Source organism: Heliconius melpomene, chromosome 10 (assembly GCF_056956725.1).
Source record: "Heliconius melpomene rosina isolate 202511_hmr_F chromosome 10, ASM5695672v1, whole genome shotgun sequence".
Classification (NCBI taxonomy): domain Eukaryota; kingdom Metazoa; phylum Arthropoda; class Insecta; order Lepidoptera; family Nymphalidae; genus Heliconius; species Heliconius melpomene.
Window position 1 is genome coordinate 17,549,400 of NC_140398.1, and position 24,309 is coordinate 17,573,708.

Below are 24,309 nucleotides of genomic sequence, written 5' to 3' on the forward strand. Positions count from 1 at the left end.
ATAAAAGAAAATGATTTTTTAATTAAAATAAAAAAGGTGACTTCAGAAGGACCTGTCCATCAAGCCCACAACGGTGTATCCAGACTTATATGAAACATTATTCGTTCAAATACGAGGAGTGTTGATAACACTAATGCCTAAGTATCTCTTACAGATGGATTTGGCTGAATGCCCTAAGCAATTTAGGAGAATTGAAATTATGCAACTTACGAAATATTGATAGAGGATATCAGTTATAATATTGTGGGTATTGCCCACTTTGTATGTTTATCTTAATATTATGATTTATCTAAGTTTATATAAATTTTACTTAACAATTATTAAAATCATAGAAAATCTAAGTATTTCATGGATAATCGTCATAGAAAGATAAAAAAACAAATAAAAGAAAGCAATTTAGAAGTCGTCAATTAAAGTTATTTTTACGTTAACATGGATGAGAGGAAGTTGAAATGTTGCGTGATCTAGCATTGACCGAGTTGATATATTTCTTAATGCCACACGTCCGTCTCTTTCATTTGTATGTCTAAGGGCGTCGATATGAATAATAAACAATTTTTGATTGGTGCAATCGATTTATTTTTAAGTGACAATTAATTTTCTGTAGTTTTCGTGGCGTGGGAGAGCGGATGGGAGAGTGATTGATTGTGAGTTCAATCTCCACTTAGGGGAATGGCGTTTTTGTTATAGTTTCACGTTATATTCCGCTGAAGGGTTAAGAGGAAACCAGTATAAGGGAAAACGAGTTAGAAAACGATTCATTTCCTCCAGTGGGAATAGAACCCTGAACAGCCACGATAATCATACGCTGTGCCGCTGCGTCACGACGGCCTCAAGATTATTATATTTAAATTATTTTTAATGGGATTGTTTATATTTTGAGCGGTGCGCGGGATTTGGAGTGTCTTAACACTGAATTCCTTCTGCCTACCTTTTTACGTACATGAGAGAAACAGCATTAAGCTAAAGAAAATACTAACAATTCAATAATTAGTTCAAGTATTAATAAGTGCGGTGTTACGTAATGTTCACTTGTCGTTTTGAGGTGACCCCGTTGCGAATATTACAAAATGAGCGAAAGTTTTAAATATAGTGGTTTCCTTCGTCGCTGCTTCTCTCTGTCATTTTGGACTAACCTTAATTTCTTTTGGGATTTTCCTCACTTTGTGCCAAAAACGAAAAAGTTTTTTTTGACATATTGAAAGAAACTCACTATAGTTTAACACGCTTTTATTGTGTCGACTTGATTCGATCTTTTACTTGTTATTAAGTTGTATTATCCCAGAAGTTGGCAATCAATAGCTTAGGTGACAACATAATAATATCATTGAACTGGTTGCTAACTTTTGCAGCTTTAAATATTGTCTAAAGGATGGATGTAGGAAAGTAATATTTCTGTTTTTTTTTCGCGGTGCGGGATGCACATAGGCGAGCAGGCAGAGAGAATCTGGGAACCTAATTTTACGACGTTCCGTTTCCCATTTTCCAATTGTTTAGGTGGGTGTCATGGGTTCCGTCATTCAACACGCAAATGTCTTCCATATCGGCGGTACATGAACAACTGAGGATATAACGTGGTAGACAGATGGTACCTAAAGTGAAACTTTTGGTACCAAGTGACAGCCCCTTTATACCTGTATGCGAGACAGCGTGAAGTTTAATAATCATAGCTTTGATGACATAATAATGCCACTACTCATTATTTAATCAGTTCAATACAATTTAACAAAAAAAATCTTTTTAAACGAATTCTAGCATTTACAAGTAGGTTAACACAACACTATTTATTAAATGAATATAAATGATTACGAGATTTCAAAATTATGAATTATGTTCATTTAAAATCGGGAACAATATGAAAATATTTTGTGAGAGTAATGGCATCTGCAAGCTTACAAAATATTACAAATATAAATAAATTCTCTCTCGACTTTAGAAAAGTTCCCACGCGTTTTGGCCATTATTTTATCTAGCAAATGGCACTGTGTATCCGAAAATTACTAGAATGATATATCTTTTGTTTAAATTCACTTTTCATTTCGAGCATTTTTGTGGAGTACATAAAGAAAAAAACATCTTGTAATATATAACTCTGACTCCATTTGATTATACGTGAACATAGGAAAAATGCTTTGGTCTTTACAGTGGTCACAGTGGCCGGGTGCACACACGAACGGGATCGGGGGTTCTTCGACTATTGGGTCCCGTGCTCTTAGATAGGGGAGAGTATAGTGAGACTAAATAAATTAATCCTGATTATTTAGGCGTTTACTATACCGATGAGGACCCCGAGGTCATGGAAAATTCGTAGTCGACAACAGAATATAACGGTGCTTTTGTTCTAATTAAATTAGAGAAGCTATTATAATATTAAATGAAACATTTTCTACGAAATTTTCAACGGAAACATAAAACGAATAACTGTAAATTGTTAGAAAAAGAAAAAATGTATAGCACTTAAAATTATTCCACGGGACAACACATACGATTAGATATATCAAAGAAATGAAAGTGTTTTATTATTTGTTAGTGCGAAATATGGTGGCAATTATAGTAAATTAGAACTAGAACAACTATATAAGCGATATGAATGTACTGTACAAAGGCTTACAAAGAATTTATTAACTTTGATATAAACATTTATATCTATGCCTTCATTTAGACGTCTTTACATCCGATTTTCATGTTCGAGTGCTTCGTACACATTAAGTTCTACCACTCAATACGTAATGTGTCGAAACTAGGCAGGAACTCTTTATTATCATTATTATTAATATTAAAACTTCTATCATTTATTTACTGCATATTTATTATATCATATTGGAGTATTACTTAGTAGCAAATTGTAACAAATTGAAAACTCTCAAAAAGCTGTAAACCTATAGAACCGGTAACGGCCATAAAGTTTATGGGCTATTCGGTGGCGAAGTCTGTTAAATAAAAATAGTTGGCGTGATTTGCTGACGTTGGGTTGTTAACGTGCTGTAATTATTCAGGTCAATACTAACTATTTAACTTGGCTTTTTCCAAATTACTTTTCAGGTTCGCGCTTAGCCGAGTCGGTGACGTAGTGTTAAGAGACTCCGTTTTCACTTTCAATATTTAAAAATATACGTTTTGATGGCGAAATGTAACGTCGTGCGTTGTATACCGGAACGTAGAAATGAAAGTAATTTATAATAATAATTTTAAAAAAGAGCAAAGAAAATTTAGAGCTTGAATTGTATCCCAATGGAACACAGAACTCGGCACCTATATAAATCTCCTATTGTTTTGTCGATGAAGTCCAGAATGCATCTTGCGTTACTAAACATTTAACTTTTCTCTCATTTTACATTTGTGTTTTTTAATAGGATTCTTTTAAAGTAATAGATTTTAAGTCTTAATTGATTTGCATTTTTTACTTTTCCATAGCTTTACACATTATTTAAATAACATATTCGCAGGAGTATAAATATAGGAGATAGTTTTAAAACTAAACAAAATACGTTTGAGCCGAGCAAAACGTTTAATTAGTTTCATATTTACTCGTCCAATTTAAATAAACAATCTTTCAACTGGAGAGATTCAACCTGAGGTTATGTAGCTTTAAATAAAGAAATAGATTTTTAAAATTACCCTACAATTAATAGAAAGCTTATTCTATTTAGAAATGCACACCTAGAAATTCATTTTGTTAGTCTCTAGTTTAAATTGAAATTCGATATCGTTTTTTACCGAAATAGACTTTTGCAAGCATAAGTTAACATAAAACTACCACCAAAAGAACATAGCGGTCTTTGTTATACTATGCACGTTTCAATTTTTTTATCTCCCGCAGATAGATTGGCTATAGTTTGAAAATCGTAATTCCTTTGAGAAATCTTAATATAATAAATTAATACATAGCTTTAAATAGTAATTAGTTCATTATAAAAACGAGATAATTAGTTAACCCTGCGCCATGAACTCAAACTGGAGTGGCGGATGTGGGACGGAAGCTTTTTATACAACTATGACATCACGTATGGGAACTGGGAAGTATTGAGGTTAACGGCTGGATCGCCCAAATGATGCCGCGTCGATCTTTGATTTAATGTTATTTTAGGTTTTCCTGCTAAAAAAACCTCGGTTCGTGTCCCTTTTATTTGGTTTTTTTTTCTAAAAATATTTACAGCTTCACGCCATATCCCGCACATAGTAGGGTAGACAGAGTGAATCTAAAAACTAGTGTTTAGACACCCCTTTCTCAATAAGTCACTTCGGTTCGTCCGGCGGAACTCAACACTTTGCTTTGCCTCGACACCAGAGCGAAGAAATGAAGAAATATTTTATTTCCTTGAGTGGGAATCAAACTCACAAGCTGTTAACGTTTGCACGTGAACAGTTACATGCGCGTGCAACTGCGCCACAACTTCGTTCTGATTTTTCTAAATAATTTTTAATTTTGTTTACTTTTATTGTGTTTGTTTTGTCCTTTTAAAAAGGATTGCACAATAATATAATAATAAACGTAAAGCTAAAAAAATCTATATAAGACCGCCCTGAAAAAAGATCGAGAATGTGACGATAATTAATTTTCATATAATTACAGTCCACGCGTATTTTCGTGTACCAAATTAGCGCCATAAATCCTTCCTTCAGGAAGCGACCGAACACTCGCTTAGTCCTCTGACGGCGTGTCCGCTTGCCAGATTTACGACTTCAGAGATTATACGGTGTTCAAGTTCTGACCTCATAATTTGTTAATGGAATGGAATTATTTAAAGAAACAATGGTTATGGGTTAAAATTCTAACAAAAATAAGTTTTAGTTGGCTTCGCGACTTTTAATAACAGGGTAGGCAGAAGTTCCTCACTTTCTGCCGTAAGTTTAAAAACTACTGGTATTTATTACGGGTAGTATAACACCCGGCAATTTCAAAATTCCGAAATTATGTTAGACAAAATTAACACATTACCCTCCTTTGCGTCGTGAAATTGCGTAAAAAGAAACGATGGACAGCCATCGTTTTACGTAAAACATCAATGGACTCGATTAACATTTTGTTTATAATTTGTCTTTTACAGATGAAAGAAAAAGAGACCCACATTGTGATGAAGTCTGGATAAAAGGCTTAGGTTTCGGTTAATTACATTGTATTCGATCAACCAATAAACTTAATATATCGCTTATTTGATACAATAATAAGATAATAATATTCTTTTTCATTAAAATGAAATATGTCAAATAACTATTTATAAACACACACTTATAGCATCTCAGAATACTTAAAAAAGTACAAATACGTCATTTTTGCTATAAATGAGTGATATAGAGAAAGGTGAGTAGGGATTTAGTGTAGTATGGACGTGTTTAATTTTTACTAATGAACAATAAATTGAGTGTATTGTTTTCTTCGGCTTTATAATATTAATATAGATGATATATCGCCTATTAAAGATCACAGAAAATATTTTGACAAGCATTTTGTTTTCGTTTAGAAAACAAAGCGTCTCTACCCACGTTTCAACAGATTCAGGTCTCTTAGGTCTTTGAAAATGTCTTCCGTTACAATAATTATTTGTAACGCGACAGGTCTAATCTCACAAGTGAGTGTACACGGTGAATTATTTTCATATGGACAGTACTATTAATGTCAATTGTGAGGCAATGACCGCCTGAGCTTTTCAAAGGCGGCACCTTTACGAGTTATACCTTGGTTTGCTATCCAAAATATCTTCTTTGTACGCTTTTAGATTTTAAATATCAGAGATTTTCAATGAAAAATGAGACAGTATTTTATTTACATTACATTGATTTTTCGTCTTATTTTTTTTGACTCTTTTTCGCGCATATAGAAAAGTGAGCAGGGGAACGTAGAGTTAAGATACTCTATTCCTATTCCGATCGAGAAAAAAAATAAATTCAATATCCCGAATGGTAATCGAACCTATGGTGTAAAATAGTGAATGTGAATGTGTTCGAATACATTATAATGGACGTCGCTTACAATAGATTACAAGACAATAGCCATTTTATTATTAAACTAGCGGACCCGGACGCGGCTACGCCTGCTTGAAATATAAGAATATAATTTCTATAGAAATCTATCTATTCTAGATGAAATGCTAAAAGTGACTATTATATTTATTTTCATAAGGATGAATATCAAAATGTCGCGGTAACGAACGCGGTCGCGTAGCGACGACGGTTGTTATTAACATGGCAGAATAAATTGCATGTCAAATTAGAAAGTATTTTAATTTATTAGTATATATGTGTAATGTAATATTATATAGCCTATAGCACTTCTGAAGAATGCAGCTTTCATACAAAACAAAAACAAAGTAAATCGATCCAGTAGATCCAGAGATCTTAGCGTTCAAACAAACAAACAAACAAACAAACGAACAAACAAACAAACAAACAAACAAACTCTTCCGCTTTATTATATTAGTATAGATAGATTCGGAAAGCGACAAGTCGCGGTATATGAATTAAATTTTAATCGTCTTCTGTCTATCTTATAACCAGATCACTTAACCCAATTGTTGTTTAGATGAAAAATGGAAAATACATATGTTTTCGTTTTATTCGTGTCACTTTCAATTATTTTTGCGTAGTGCGGAAATACTCTTTAATTGTGTTTTGACTAGGAAAATGTCGGTATTTCTTTGTTTTTGTGATAAAATAGTCTATATAGTAGTATTTAATAGTTATAATCTAAAACTGAAGAGTTTATTTGGTTGAACACGCTAATCTCAAGAATAACTGGTTTCAATTGATTTCTTTTTTCGTATTAGGAAGTGAACTTATCGAGGAAGGCTGTACTTATAGGCTACATCACATCACGTAAATCGTTTCGATGTTTTCAATTCTTGCTATTTCCATTTGAGGAAACTGGTGAAGCGGAATGTAAAAGCTAGTAAATATATGATTTATAAAGCAATTGGATTATTTCATGACGATAGCGTCAATGACGATTTATTATATACCTTCAAAAAGTTATAATATTTTCCTATTGCTGAAACTTCCTCCCTTTCATCACTAGCATCAACAGTGCCGATCAGTTACCGTGGTTGCGCAAGATCGAACTAAACTAAGCTGCGTATACGCATGACGCGCGCAATAGTTTGTCTTGGAACGTAAATTACGTTTTATATGATCATAATTAATTTGGAACTAGGGCGGGTCATATTTGTGTTGATATATGCGTGTTGATTTTAGATGTTATGGTTGAGAATTTATATTTTCGATACAATATTTTATATATATCATATGTTCTTGCTTCACCAAGAATCAATTAGATGCCTTAGCTTGGATTAAAATTGTTTGAAAAGTTTCTAAAAATAATTTAAATGCAGGTTGCAAAGGCCACAGTTTTATCAGAAATTGTTTTTTTAGGTTCACGCCGTCCTGTGTATAGGAGAGTAGGCAGAGGGAGCCTAAAATTTAAAGATTCCGTTCCCTGCGCACCACATAAATATTTAAGACGTTGTTTTAAGTGGCGAAGCTCATCACCGTAACACCGACTTGTTACCAGAGCGAGGAATTAGGTATAGAATCCACAACCACTGCCTTTACTTTCAATGTAGCACAGCGCCCCAATTTTAAACATACACAAATTTTAATTCCTTTTAATTTTTTTGATATACCTATATATCATTCTCGGCGTACTATTACAGTTTTTACAGCTTAGTGGCCACGAGGTCGTCGCCCACAGGTTCATTAGCCTAACTCTAGATTCTAGGTTTTTTATAGAACAATCAAAGTCAGTCTAAATCTGAAATCTGAAATTTTGCATCTGGACACCGTCGCGTTGCACGGATCGGCTGTATTGTTTATTTAGTTTCTAATACAAATTATTTTTTTTTATACAAAACGTTTATTTTTGTGTTAAATTGATATAAATATTTGAATTTCAATTTGTTATTTTTTTAAATGTTTTTAGAAATGTCAGTTTTCTTTTTCTAATATTATTGTTGTAGCATTAGTGAAAGATAATATTTTAACGCATCGTCTACATATGTAGGTGATATACTCGTATGTGTATTCTTTATATGAGACAAGGAGTGACTCTCAAGTAGGTCACACTCCTTACTAAAATATATAGAAAGCATAAATAATAAAAAGTCACTCAACTCACTTTGGTTGCAAGTTCCTATTCCAGTCAAATTATGAAATATGTATTCACTACTTTTACAAAAGAAAATTAAGGCAACCGCACAGCTTCCCTAGAATTAGATGATGTGTGAGGAACCTTACCTTAACACTAGGTTCCATCTACTCATGCTTCTTTTTGGCGGTACAGTGTGATGATTAAAAAGAAATATAACTCTGTCACTAGATTAACGATAGTCGTGAAGATAAAAAAATATTCGGAGCATTAAAAATAAACAAAATCTCTTTCAAATAAATTTCGTCTCTTAATAAATTTTTTACACATGAAATATAATTTAAATTGATTCAATTTTATGTATTTCCTTTATTTCCAGATGGCTGGTCCGCGTGATAGAAGACGTCCAAGGCGGAGATATTTCCTCGAGGCAGGGTTACGTTCCCGCGGACGTGCTACGGGAGAAAGTACCCGAGCGTGACCAAACTGCGTTAGCTGCTAGGCGACAGTAAGTAAATGAGTAATTGAAGAAGTTATTTTATTAGTATATTCTATATTTATATTCTATCGAGGTTGTCGTAGGGTCATGGGACAGCGTTTGGCTGTAAACGCACTCCCATGACCCCACGTAGAGCTTCACCACTCGTAATGTCTTGAAAAATTGGACAGAAAGACGGAAATGACTAGGTCTCCTCTGCCTACTAAAACATTCCTGCGGCATATAATATAGATACGACTCAGTTCAGAATTTGCACATATAATATTTTTTATTTTGTTATAGTGTAAAAAGTATTCTGATAAAAAACAGTGACTTTGATCGGAAAACACAAAAATCGTATAAAGAATTTTGATATATCTTGCAATATCTCGAAAGTTAATCAACAAGTGGAGAACGAAGTGTTACTGTACTGAACATTAGTTTCACTAATTAAAACGCATGTAGCGTTAGTAGCGCATGTAGCAGGGTGTGTACTCTGCTATATGGGGGTTACAGCGTGAAGCTAAAAAAATAAGAAACATTTATTAAAAAAATTTACCCTTTTCTAATTTTAGTACTACATATTATTTTGAAAATCCTCACTTGCTTCAAATTAACCCCCAAATTTTGGCGGAAGTATTGCACGCTGTCAACATGAATGCAGTAAATTGCTATTTTATTTGCTCGCGTCCTTCTCATGTTGACGCTTTATATCGAAATTTGTCCTACTTTGAGAAGAGATAACAATATACTAAAATTTTATTTATTAACATAATTGTTTTTTATAGGATTCTTTGTTTCAATTTTGTTATTTTTGTGAAAATTATTTTATACCTTTTCTTGCTTATCTGCAAACAAATGTTGTCATTATGATGTTACTTAGATATGACATTTTAAAACCTTTATTCTATTTTCTACAACGAACTTGTTGCCCAGGCCTGTCGTAGCGCAAGAGCGATTCTCATGAAATCGGAAAGGAAGCATAAAGTGGGGAACAGAAGTGTCATAATGGGAAAAGAGTGCTTTACTAGGTCCCCAGGTTATGTGCGGGATGCAGCGTGATGCGGAGCTTATTTTTGTTGTTAGGGACTTTGCAAATTCCCGATACTCAAAGAAAATTACAAATGATAATCATTTGGTGAATGATAATAGTATATTGAATATTTTTAATATTTTAAAAATGTTACTTCACACTAAGGATGCAAATAATAACATACCTACATATAACCTTTTTCGATAAATAAAGTGCCCAACACAAAGAAAATGTTATACAAAACCAATTGTTCTTGAGATATGCGTGTTTAACCAAACATGCTTATTAGATTAATTTAGATTCACCTAACGGTAAACAGCTACATACAGAAATTTATATGAATTATTTTACATTTAAATTGTCCAAAATAAGTAGGTGCGACAAGTCACAAATAGCAAAACACTCATATTCTAAAATATATACGAGTTCAAACTTATATTCGAAACAGGCGTATAATGGAGATTTGATATATTACTGCACTAAATCATGGTTTGAGCCAAACACACTGTCGAGTGACCAAATAATTTGTGTTTCACGGTAATGGCATATGATCGATGTTTTAAGAATGTAGACTTCGACTTCGTTGCTTTTTTATTTGCAGATTGGGCCTGGAGAATCAATCAAACATATGTGAATAAATCGCCCCAATTTCCAGTTTGTTGAAAAAATCCATTAATTGAAAAAAAACTATTTTATGTAAGATGAAGACACTCCGTCCCCCACCCATCCCCAGTTCTTGAGACCTTTCGTATTGAGTGGCGGAATTCAACGCCGTTAATGCTAACTGTCAGAAAAAAAATTTCTGACTCTACTTCAAATCTGCTAAAACAATTAAAAAATCATACAGAATGATACTTTGTCGAAAAGGAGAATACCTCTTATGCTATAATAAATAGTGGCACTAAACTAAACATAGGTTCGTACAAGCTATTTTCTACATAAATATCGAAACTACAATCATTAATCATTATAATTTCACAGTCAAATTACTCGTTTGCACTCTCGTAACATCTGCTAAGTACCAAAGGTGCCAAATTCGAGCCAAACACGCATTTCATGTAGGGCACGTAGGGCTTATACATATATGAACTAAATAAATAATAATATGGGGCCGTCGTAGCGTAGGGGACAAGCGTGAGTCTGTAAAACATGATGATTGCGGATTCATCTCCTGCCCTGCACGTGCGAGAGGATTTATCAAAAAAGTATTCTCTTCAATGTTAAAATTAAAGTGACTGTTTTCAGAACCCACTACCATCACGTGTAGGTACAGTGAGTTGCTTTCGATGTCATTGTTTCATGTTACAGGTGATAAATCAAATTCGTACCTAATTATTCACCGCCTGTCTCGTTACCCCCAGTATCGTTGCCAACCACTTAATATATCACCAAGTACGCTGAATTCGTGGTATCATTACCACAATTTTATTCAATTTATACCGCTTTGGTTTAGTAGTAGAATAATAAAATTATAGTAAAATTAAGTTTAATTCGATGTTTAGAAAAGACTTGTTACATGTTGTTACAACTTATTTATATTGTAACCTAAAGAGAATACGTTTTCTTAGATAGAATTTTCTCCTCCTAAGTTTAGATAGTAAATGAAATTTAATTCTACAGGACGGTAGTACGAGAACTCATAGAAACTGAAGAAGAATTCGGCCGCGACATGCAACAAGTGGTCAGCAAGTACATGCGACCGATGGACAAGGCGACCACGCCGAAGCCCGTGTTCGACAATCGGGAGTTACTGTTTTCGAACTTTAGACAGATCTGCGAATTTCATAATACGTGAGTCTTATTTCTTACAGTGTTCAGCTTAGAAAAACTTAAAACATGTCGGTTATGGACGTTTCCCGCTTGGGGCAATGAATTATTTCTGTTGTTCTTCCTAGTAACAAGACTAGACGCGGCGTTGAGTTTCGTCACTCAATACGCATTGTCTCGACAATTATGCAGTGCGTGAAATATTATAGAAAAGTACTTTAACACTTGTTTCCCTCTACTTACCCAGCCATAAGGTAGATACAACGTATAGCTATAAATATAATACCTTTACTAATCTCATGATTAATTATGCTACTGCTTGAAAAAAAAACTAAAACAAATCTACATTTTCAGTTCGCTATTAGAAGGAATCAAATACTATGCGGGAGAACCCAAAATGCTGGGCAGAGCACTTCTTCGTATGGAAAGGGAGTTCGACAAGCACGTGGCCTACTGCCGTGATGAGCCTCGGGCACAGCATCTACTCAGACACGATCCCGTTGTGTCGAAGTATTTTAAGGTAACATTGTATTGTAGACTTTTGATAATTGTAACAATACAAAGTGCGGGATTGAGGTTCTCCATTTAAATATCTCCAAAATTTGGCGGAAGTGGGGAACGAATGAAATATTTTAATACGAGATACCATCTGCTTTACCAGTTTTATGCGGAGACAGCGTGCTGCGTTACCCTGTTTAATTGAAATTAAATAATATTGATGAATATATCTATCAGCTAAGGCGCCATCTATCGAATGATACAAGAATTAAGACCAAGCTTAAAAAGCTTAATTTTCAGATTGAACTTTACTGAAAATAAAATCATCAACAGATGTCGCTGTAGTCTGCTTCAATACTTATTAATATATTTAAATGCTATTAACAGAGGGCATTAAACAAAAATGAAATTCTTCAAAATTTAAAATATAAGACAAACAATAGGTATATAATATAGAAATCATATACATACAGCATCTAACTGTAACTGCGGCGGTTATTTGTTCGATACCCACACGGGGAAATTCGAGTAACTTGACATTACTTGTGACTTTTTTATTAGATAGTATAGCTATGACTCTATAAACAAGTATATAAAAAATATTAATATCTACTGCAATTTCTAAGGTAACCTACGTAATGCTACGTCACTTTATTCTTTATTTTTATATAGAGACGCTTGGTGGCAAAATCCATCTACAATTGAAGCCATGAAAGCACCTGCGTATAATTTTTAATAAAATATTTTGACTTAAAATAATACAATATAAAATCGGGTTAAATCAATATACTGTAAAACTTCTTATTCTATGAATACAAAATGAGGTTATTAAATTAGTATTCCATAGAATTTCAATTAATTTCAACAAAGCGTATCACAAACGTTCACTTGTTAGGGTTTACCCCCGACACCGCTGACAGCGCGTTGCTTGCGGAACGCGAACTATTCTAGAACTTGGCGCTCTGCCATCGCCGACCGACCTCTTCATCGTCCAAACTGAAAAGATATTGGGATGGCTTCTCACTGAACTACCGCTGTATAGCTTGGCTTCTCTCTGATTATTCGGCTAGGGATACGGCGTAAAGTTAAATAAATGTAAAAAAGCGTCTTGCTTGTTCTGGTAAACCAGACGTCCTATGTGGACGGTTGCGAGAGGAATGGAGGGTTTTTATTTTATGTATGTTTTTTACCTTCACGCTGTACTCCGCATATAACAGGGTAGACAGTGGGAGCCTATTGTTGAAATAATCCGCTCCCCATTTTTCGCTGAATTGTGGACGCATTGAGTAGTGAGTCGCGGACATCACGCTGGGCCTTTGCCTAGGTGCTAGAGCGAGGAATTAATTTGTTATTCTTTCAATATTAAAAAATAATAATTCATCCCCCGAGTGGAGATCGAACCCACCACCGTCGCGTACAGCACACCTTTATTGCAATGCACCACGACGGGATCCTATAAATTATAGCGCTATATATCAGATAGTGTGTTGACTTTATAAATACACAGACAAATGTCAGTAATTGAAAAATACTAAAAGTATTTGTTATGTGTAATCGTCTAATATTATAAATGCAAACCTTTGCATGTTTTGCTGAACTGGTTTCGATAGGATTTTCGTAAAAGTTCTTATGAAAACCTTATGTTAAGACAATTCATTCTGCAGTTCCGTATTTTAGACGTGTCGTTCAGTGGGCGGGAAACCCAAAGTGACGTTAATTTAAACTTGACTGGAAAAATTAATTAATTAAAATATAAATATTCCCTCGAGTGGGATCGAACCCACAACTTTCGCGTTTACAGTCGGGCATTACTCACGATATCGTTTATTATTATTGGCTGTATATAACCACTTAACCAAATATTTTCTCCTCCCATTCATTTAGTTGTTGAGTCTTGGCACTATTAATAAAATATGATGACAATATCCAATACCTTGGCAAAATGAAAGGGACGAGGAGTCATTTAACGTTGTATAGTAGGTCACTTTAATACTATATTACTAATTTGTCTATTAGTCTAATGGCTATGTTTGATTTTGACTGGTCAGACGAAGATTACAAGGATGATATCTAGTCTAATTAAATGTTTTGTCCTACATTGTATGTTTGGTCATGTATGGTATTGTTAAATATCCATAAAAAGACTAAGATTATGATACTAATTCCTTAAGCAATGTCTTAAGAGAGCCGTTTAATCTTATGGCAGAAAACCGAGTGTCTTAAGAAGTTGAGTTTCCTTACTCCGCTATATTGGAGGGTCCATGAATTTGGTATCTATATGATTTTTTTACACTGTATCCCGCGCATAGCAAGGTAGAGGGTTGAGGGTCCCTGGGAATCTAATATTAACATTATCCGTTCCTCACTTTCCACCGAATTCTGGAGGCATTGCGTGTTGAGTAGCGGAACTCAACGCCGCGCTTTCCCTCGACAGCATAGTGAAGAGATGAAAATATTAAATAATAAAATTCCTAGAGTAAGAGTCAAACCCACAACGAGTTACCTTTACAGTCACGTACTTAAGGCCCTGCACCACGACTCTCTTCTAGATGAATTAATTTCATTAATCACTCGTTGTGCGTAAGATCAGATAATAAATGTAAGTGTGCCCATCAAGTCAACATTAATTCGTCGCAAGATTTGCGTCAAAATCTGTATTTATAGTAAATATGATAAATTAATGTAATATTTATTAAAATTATATAAACTAACGCCAATTTATAAAGCCACTATGAGACGGCAACTAACATTTAACTGACATTAGCCTGTTTGTATATTTACCAATTTGAACAGTTGAATATGGCACTCGGTCAGATTTATAGATTCAAATTATTTTATATGAACAACTATACAAATTTTAATATTTTTTTAGGTTCATGATTTATCACTAGCGGATTGTAGATTTTCGTCATGCACAGCAAGTGTGAAGAATTTGAATGTGCATAACACCTTCGTCCTGTTTTTATTACTAATTTATAATGTTACAATTATTGTATCATTAGAGTCAAAACAAACCGATGTTGTGAAGATGTGATTTATACTGAAAGAAATGAATTATTTTCCGTATATATTCCGTCATTCAATACGTAGTTTTTAAAATATTGGATAGAAATTGGAGTATCGAATGTCCTAACATTAGTTTCTCTGCCACCCTGCTATGTACTGATGCTGGACGCACTCGAGGAAATGAAATAATTAGTACGAAGCAACAACTATGAAATAAACAGTCAGTCTTCTTATATATTATATATTCTACATACTTTAATGGATAACCATTAATATAAAAAAAAATTGTCTTACAAATGTTGTATGTTCCACGCAAAATGAATGACTATTTCTCGGGCTATTTAAGTGACGCGCAAAATAACAAAACCTACGCTTCCTTCATGTCCGCTCCCCCTGAGTCAATCCTAAGAATAAATTGGTATAATGATTCCATAAATTAAGCAAAGTTTTGCCTCTAGATTCGGCGAACACAAGTGTCTTAATGGGAACGTAGTGTCTTACCACTAGGCTCCCAGGCTTCCTCTGCTTAATCTGCTATGTGCGTGATGAACCTGAATAAAAAAAATCTAGCTTTACATTAGTAAACCTTTAAGGTTAATTATAGGTGACAAATTTTATAAGTACATATTATGTCAAATAAATTGTGTACTAGACTTAGGTAATACATATTATGTTTATTTTGATTACGCATGTTGAGGCCCTCGTGGTGCTGTGCAATGGAATAGAGTCTGACTGTAAACGTAACGTTTGTGGGTTCAATTCCCCCTTAGGGAAATGATTATATTTATTTTCATTTCCTGGTTTTTGTACACCAAGCGCGTAGGAGACTACATTTAGTCTCCTCGCAATGTCTAGTTGGGCGGAAAGTGGGAAACGGAATATCATAACATTACGTTCCTTCTCTCTACCCTGTAGTGTAAGAGAATTCATGGAGTTGGAAAAAGTCATAAGGTTACCTTAGCACTTAGAATGTGGCATGTATAAAACAAAATTCTTAGACGCAATACGAAACTAGTAAAAGAAAAAATTGGGAACGATTTCTTAATTTGTAAACCGCTATCATCCAGAGGACAAAAGTTTTGTTTAGCGACCTTGATAGCTGACCGTGGATGTGATAACGACGTCACAAGAGAAATGGCGTTATCCTAAAAATCGTTGTTCTAACTATAGAAGCTGATCGGGCAGCCATGGAGGTAACCAGTCGCTTGGAAGCCGCGGCCGCGAACACCTAGCACGCTCCAGCGTTACCGACCTTCGACCACTCGGACGAGTGAAGTGTGTGACTGTGATTGTGTTTTTGCCTGTAACTCCCCACTCAGGTCAGCCATTGTACGAGAAAGGTCTAAGTATACCTACTAGGTACTAAATATAAGATCTTTTGCGGAACATTCAACAAAAACGCCCAAAGTATAGTGTTTCAAGCGATGTCTAGTTTATTTTTGAGTGCCGTGGGTGTTCGGGCCGTGACGTGCGCTGAGTGTTCGTCTGACAGTCGTTACTCGAAAACGGCCACTGGATGACCTTGACCCATTTTATGTTTTATAAAGATTCCAGAGCTAATGTATAAGCATCAATGTCATGATCTGTGTCCTTGAATTTGGGCGCAATCAACCAAGTCCCTAGCGTTTTGTCAATATTGAAGAATTCTGTAGATTTATATTTTAAAACAATTTTGAAGCTACATAGTTTTATATTTATCGTTGTTTATATTAATAACAATTCGAAAAATGTACTAGAATTATATTTAAGAATATAAAAATGTTTATATTAGACCGTGACGCGTGCACATTCATGAGTTTCAGACAAACGAATGTAGCGAAAATATTTTTCGCTATGACGCTCGGTAACATAAATATTTTTTTTTACTTGTAACGCATCTCTCATAATTTATGCAGTAGACGAAGAAGAAGAACCCCAATGTTAACATGGAACATGGAAGACACTCCCGTTTCTCATATTTTGCCTAGTTCTCGATATTGCGTGTTAAGTGATGAAATGAAAATGTTTGTTAACGTTTCTACTTGTGGGAATCGAACCCACTGTAGGGCAGCGTCTAAGTGTAAACGTGACAATTTTGAGTTCAATCCCCACAGAAGGGAATGAATTGTCTCGATACAAAGCTTAGTGAGTTCCGCCTCTCAAATCGCATTTCTTGCAAATAGGACATTATGTGGGGAACGGAATGTCGTGCCACTAGGTTCCTTCTGCCCGTCTTACGACGCTATTAAATAAATAAAAAGATTGTAGGTACCTCTTTAAAATAAAAAAAAAATACGAGGAAAATTTTAAGGAGTTTTAATACGAGTTTAAAACTTGTAATTTTGTTGATGTAACAAGATAATAGTGTTCCGATCGATTAGCAAGCTCTAGACATATTCTGAAAACATATTTCTTAATAATAATCATATCTAAGGGATAAATCAGACTAATTTAAGATAATTGAACAGATAATGTCGAAGTCTTAGTGAGGATATTTTTTGATTAAATATAGTAGAGAAACTTAGAAACTTCGGGAAATCTTCTCTTAGCGTCTTATCCTAGAGTCTACACTCCTTAGAGTATAGACTCTAAGGAGTGTAGACTCTTAGGCGTAGAACTTTACGTTAAAATTTAGCGTTCTACGCCGCTTATATTTTACTGTGGGTTGCCTGTTAGTCACTCACTGAGGAAAGAGTTTAATGGGAAGATGAGACAATTAAGCTTTTATAAATGTATATTGTAATTATTATACTAATTTATTAGAAACAGTATGAAAAACTCTAAAGTGATTTTTGTTGCATGAAAGTATGAAAACAGATTTCTACTATATTTCAAACTTCATAAGTACCTATAGGTAAAATTAGCCATCTGGCTCATTCAGTTTATGAAACAAAGTAAACAACAGTCTTATACACTACATATACCTTTTTTTTAACAGCTTGACGTATCCCAAATGAGGGTAGGCAGAGGAGGCCTAGTAGAGACTCCTACCTTTTCGCGGAATTCTGGATGCATTGTGTGTTGAGTGGCGGAACTCAATGACGCGCTTTTATTTCAACACCAGAGCGAAGAAGTGAAAAAATAATAATAATAAATAAATAAAATATTTCATTTGCTAGAGTAGGAATTAAACACATAATACGTCGCGTTTACAGTTACACGCTTTTTCCGCCGAATTGTCTCCATAAAAAAACATCAGTAAAGCTGCCATTATAACATGCAGGCCATGGTTGTCTAATGCGCTTAGATTAGATTTACGAGTAAGTAGTTGAGTCCTAATATGCTTAATATTTTATATATTTACCTATATAATGGATTATCATTAAAATAAATGTTATAAATATTAATTTTTTGATTGAGACAAATTACTTTAGTAGTACTATACAAAAATCGTTTATAGTTTATTAAAATATATTAGGTACATAGTTATTTATTACTGAGAGGAAAAAAATGAAAAAAACAACCAAAAGCAATTAAATTCTTTAGTTTTATAAAAATTACTTCATAATTGATACTTATAAAATAAAAGCAATAACACTAAAATTATCTTAAATCGGTCGCATGGAGAAGCATCATTATATTTAGAACACCTCGACATATTATGAGGACAGTTGACGCTACTATGAAATATTTCCAGAAGTACAAAATATAAATAGATGAAATATTTATTACAAACTTTTTAATATAAAATCTCTTTGGACATTGAGGCCGCTTTGCGCAGCGGTACAGTGTATGACTGTAAACTCGACTGCTGTGGGTTCAACTCCCATACGATGATTTTTGTTCATTTTCACGCTCTGGCAACACGACAAAATTCTACCAGAGCGGGGTAATGGAAACATACTAAATATAATCATCCTAATTTAAATAAAATCCCACTGAGCCACTGAGCCACGACGTCCCCTTTTAATGGCGTGTTTTAAATAAATAGCACTACAAAATATGGATGATAACTTTCTGTGATTGCGATTTAGAATATGATGATAATTATATTCTCAATCACACTGTAGGAAGTCCATTCATAGAATATCATAATTGGTTGAATTACAGCCAGCGGGTATGAGTTAAAGCTGATGATGAAACACTTTTGCTATCGTTTCAATTACGATCATAATATATTATTATAAGATGTAAAAGCAGGTGGATGAATACATTCTATTCATATCATGTAGTACATTATTTAGTATTTTGAATAATCATTTTAGAAATATTCATTGTATTTGGCTCATTTTATTTCAATCAAGGATATTATACAAAGACAATAATAATAGGTACAAAGCTTAAGAATAGAACATGAAATTTGCGGGACCAAAGTAAATACGGTAATACGGTTTTTCAATATTTATTCTCGTTCTCTTATTGAAATTCTTATTTTTAAAGACTTCTTCACAATCAAAATTGTATGTCAAATATTAACGTATATTTACACATATCACAGGCCTTGGCGGACAAACTCGGTGACGACAAAGGCCTCACGGAACATCTGAAATTACCCATTCAGAGGATCAACGACTATCAACTTCTTCTGAAGGTAAATTTAATCCATATACTTAAAATAAGCAATAATTAACATTTTCTTTTGCCAGAAAGGTCAAATATGCTGTCTCAATGTTGTATTGATGTTTGCCAAAAATGTTGATCTTCATTCTTCCAAGCGGATCTTCAATGCGTTAAATTGTGACGAACAAACGCCCTATCAGCTTTGTTTATGAGTGGACTGCGAAGCAAGTTCCCAAAATATCTTCTGTGTATTAGCAATACTGTTTTCGTTGCGTAACCTGAGTAACGGATCTTGTGGAACAATTACAATTTAACTGCATTTGATTCATTAGAACATTATGAGGCAGTTCTATTCAATTGGAATTTTCGTCATTCATTTATAGAAGTTACGAGGGCACACACCCCAAAAATAGTTATTTTAAATTAAAGCTAGCGTTTTATAGTAAGTGTAAAGTAAACAAAATTATATTAAACTAATATAAAATGATCGGTTCCAGATATTACTCTCAATATAATTTACTAGACTAAATGTTTACATATTTAAGAAATATTTATAGAATTGATCGTTAGAAGTGAACAAAAAGAATTTATTTGCAAAGCACTATTTAGGCGTAAGCGTTGCATATTTTAAAAAGAGTATTTATTATTATTTTTCAGGAATTGGTCAAATATTCAAAACGTCTCGGGGACGATTGCACCGATCTACAAAAGGCTTTAGAATTATTTTTGGGCGTTCCCAGTCGTGCAACAAACAATCTCTTCATAGCTAGCATCGAAGGCTACCGCGGGAACATCTACAAACTCGGCAGGTTGCTAACTCACGATTGGTTCACTGTTGACTTCGATGGTGACCCCCAAAATAGATACATCTTCTTATTCAAAGCCAGGATCTTGGTCTGTGAGGTTCAGAAGGTCGCTGATGACAGATCAGTCTTTATACTAACCCATATCATCAAGGTAAATATGATTTTATATATTTTAGAAAACACCTTGACACATATTTACAAATTGAAAAGTTTCCAAAGAGTAATATATAATGAAATTCTTCATTTTTTTACCTGTTAATACTACATATTAATGTACAAGAAGACATGTGCTATGTTTTAAATTCAGTTTTTTAATTATTGCGTTTCGAATGTTCCTATGTTTCAATAAAATATACCAACAGAGTGATAAAAAAAATCTAGCTGTGTAATATTTTCGTTTTTCCAGCTTCCTGAGGTAGAAATTAAAGATCATTCACAAACCACCAAGTTTGAGCTCCATCAAAAGGAGCCTCCGTTAGTCTTTACTTTTAAGGCCCGTAAAGAATCTACAAAGACAGCTTGGCTAAGGGAGATCAGACAGTACGCTAGTGACCTCGGTATGTACTACATTTCATTCATATATTAATATAATAAAAAAATATGTTACCATTTTTAAATAATTTTTTATCCTTACGTATGTCTGGTCCATTAAAGAAATACTCAGCATTGCAACGGAATATTTCCTATAGTATAACCACATCGTAGTAAGGCCTGTCGTAGCGCAAGAGTACAAAGTGTGACAGTAAATGCGACTGATTGTGGGTTCGATCCCCATTCAAGGAAATGAAATATTTGTTATAATTAATATTTTCATTTTTTCGTTCTGGTGTCCAGGCAAAGCCCAGCGTTGAATTCCTTCCATTCCATTCCATTCAACACGCATAATTTTAGATTAAATTATCTAATTAGAGTTAAAAAAATAATTGAAAAAATACTTTGCAAATAACTTATTTTTTTTTATTTCAGTCGCGTTAGCCGAACACGCCGCTGATGATCTTCAAGTTCTAGCATCATCAACTGAAGAAGAACAACAAATTGAAGAAAAAAGAAAACGAGAAACTGAAGATCAAGAAGAAGAGAGACAAGAGAATAAATCTCGAGTCAAAGAACTTGAAATAACTGAAGTTGTGTCGGAAGAAGCTCAACAAATTAAAACTAAAAGAAAAGCTTCAATCGAAGAAGAACACGCTAGGAAAATAGTTAAAGTTGAAGTAGCTGAATCAATCAGTGAAGTTCAGGAAATTCAAACTTTACTCAGTGTTGAGAGTGAAATCACAACTGATTTAGAAAATAAATCAACAGTGATACAAGCCAGTGAAACAGTCACATCCCGGTCACAAAGTGAACAAGCTGTATCAGAACATTCTATAGAAAATCAAGCTACTCCTCAAACTCCTCAAGAGGAGAGTGTAGAGAGATCTAAGGCGACACAAATATTAACAAGTCAGTCTTCAACAGTTGAAGAAAAGTCAGAAGCACATCATTCTGAATCGTATAGTCGCCAAGTAACTGAAACATCTTCCAGTGAACTACAAGCAAATAACGCTACTACAATAATAAAAGGCGCCAACCTATCTCAAACTTTAGAAGGCACTAAAAACGAAACAGTATCTGTAAAAACTGATACGAGTCTTTCTAGCACAGATACAATCCAAGCTCTAACGAGCAAAAGTACTATAGCAGAAAGTAATTTGGAAATAAAAAAAGATTTAAAGTGTGAAAATTTGACAAAAGAGATCAAATCTGTAGAATCTTCAATAAATACTAAAGAATCAATTTCTTATAGTCGTCAATCATCAAATGTTTCAATTGAAGAATCACAAACTGAAATTCAATCAGTAATACAACAAAAAGTTACAGACAAAAGCGGTCCAATTGTAGAAAACAATAAGAGTGACAATAAAACACTTTTAAAAGAAAATAGTAAATCTGAGGTGGTTATAGAAGAAGCTAACAAGGTTTCAGAGGAAAGTAAGTCTCAAATCAACGGAGACGCAAAAGCGACATACGAAAATAAAGAAAACGTTCAACCAGAAACTGGAAAAAAGCCGATTTCTTCTCGTAAAAGTGTAAAAGCTAAGAAAACTCTCAACGGCAATCACGAGACTCTTGATAAAGAAATACTCCAAACTGAACAGAAATCTGAACAAAAGTCGGAGGAAGGCGATCAAACTGTAACTAAAGGACACTTAGAAGAGAGAGTCATAGAAGAAAGTCAAGCTGTAACCAAAGAGACAGGCGAAGAGATGTCAAGATACAGCCGCAGTTCGCGGCAATCTGGAGGTAAGATTTAATAAATATTAAATATTTTTGAAAATTTAAAAATAAAGTGTAAATAAGTATATACGTACAAAAAAATAATAAAAAGAATGTTATTAATACAAAAACAACAAATACTTAATTCCGATACCGGTAATCGAGTACCGGTACCGACACCCTCCTGGGTGAGGCCAGGTCTCCTAGCCTCTAAACCATATCGGATTCTTGTATAATTTTTGAATTTAGTTTTCTAATCATAACTCTTAAATTACTATTCAATAGTGTGTAGGGACATATCTCGTTAATTAATATTTTTATTATCTACTAGTGGGCCCGAACGCGGCTACGCCCGCTTGAACTATACGAATATTTACTAAATATATTTATGAAATTATTTTCAGTTTTCAATAGAGAGGTGCGTTAAGCAAGCTCATTTTGGGTGACGTTTTCTAACAACAAACTTTGCAAATCGTTGCTTAGCAACGACGTTGTTATTAACATGGCGGAATAAATTGTATGTCAAATTAATAAGTATTTTAATATATTGGTATATATCGAAAATATTACAAATATGAGAAAAAAAAATATCCTATGTTCATCCCGAGACCCTCAAGTATCCCTATAAGAGTATTTTATCACAATTAAATTAGCGGTTTAGGCCTGATTGTGTAAAAGACAGACAGACAGAGTTACTTTCGAATTTATAATATAGGTATGGATGGATATATATAAAAGAACATGTTCCCACTGACTGACGTAAGACGTACGCACAGCCGTAACAGCTGATGGTAGAAACGTAAAATTTGGACCAATGTTTATTTTTGTAATGTGGACTAAGAAGGATTTTTGAAAAATTTTAACCCTAAAGGTGTGTAATAGGAGTGACAACTTGTATGGTTTTTTTTAAATCAGCACCTATTTTATAAATAATTTAGAATCTCAAAAATATTTCATTGAACAAGTGTTTCATGGTTTATTGGAATTCACCCTCTAAACTAAAAATACTTAATAAACATATTTAATAAATATTCGTATAGTTCAAGCGGTCGATGCCGCCCACATCCACTAGTATTTTATAAAATAAAAAATCGTAATTTAATTTTTAAATTAATACTTATGCATACAGAATACTCCAGTAGCAGTAGAAAACTTTCTTCGGGCGGTCGTTATGAGTCATCCTACGACTCTACTGGCGTGTCTTCCTACTCGCGACGTGAAAGTGGCTCCCGTTTAGAGTCCAAGTATGAAGCTGGAGGCATCGAAGGCCGTTACGAATCCAAATTTTCCTCTTCGAAGATTGAAGGCTCCTCTAAGTACGCAATAGAATCCAGCTATGATAGTAAAGAAGGATCTAAATACGCTATTGAGTCAGAGAGCAAGTTAGATAGTATTGCTTCAAAATATGGCTTAGGATCTAACTCTGGTGCTCAAATTGAAGGACGCTCCTCTAAATACAGCATTGAGGCAAGTTACGATGGGAACTCATTAGAAACGACCAGCAAGATCGACAGCATCGCCTCTAAATATGGTCTCGGAAATTCCGACGCACAGGTCGAAAGACAATCTAAATACACCGTCGAAACGAGCTATGATGGTTCCACTGAAACAGCGAGCAAAATCGACAGCATCGCCTCAAAGTACGGCCGTAACTCGATAACCGACAGCACTAAAATCGACAACCGCACTAAATTAAACATTGAAATGAGTCTCGATGACATCAATGGGCAATCAAACATCGAGTCCAGCTACACTAAAATTAGAAACGGCGATTCTGAAAGCAATTATTCCAGGACCATATCGAATGGATCAGTTACGGAGCACAAATCGATTCTGAAGTCAGAATCGCACGATGGGAAGCCGATCTTCACTAAGACGTTGGAAGGACAGAACATCGAGCGTAAGTGAA

General features: G+C 34.2%; 1 protein-coding gene across 5 annotated transcripts in view; it reads left to right on the forward strand.

Moving 5' to 3' along the window:
* Nucleotides 1-24,309, forward strand: part of Obsc (Obscurin) — a 74,017-nt gene that overhangs the window by 12,793 nt on the left and 36,915 nt on the right. For all 5 annotated transcript variants that reach the window (XM_085192172.1, XM_085192174.1, XM_085192173.1 and 2 more), the window contains exons 4-11: nt 8,457-8,585; nt 11,209-11,379; nt 11,710-11,875; nt 19,277-19,369; nt 19,996-20,295; nt 20,551-20,701; nt 21,111-22,427; nt 23,530-24,300. In XM_085192172.1, coding sequence (XP_085048298.1) covers nt 8,457-8,585; nt 11,209-11,379; nt 11,710-11,875; nt 19,277-19,369; nt 19,996-20,295; nt 20,551-20,701; nt 21,111-22,427; nt 23,530-24,300 — 3,098 coding nt within the window. The remainder of the gene's footprint in view (nt 1-8,456; nt 8,586-11,208; nt 11,380-11,709; nt 11,876-19,276; nt 19,370-19,995; nt 20,296-20,550; nt 20,702-21,110; nt 22,428-23,529; nt 24,301-24,309) is intronic.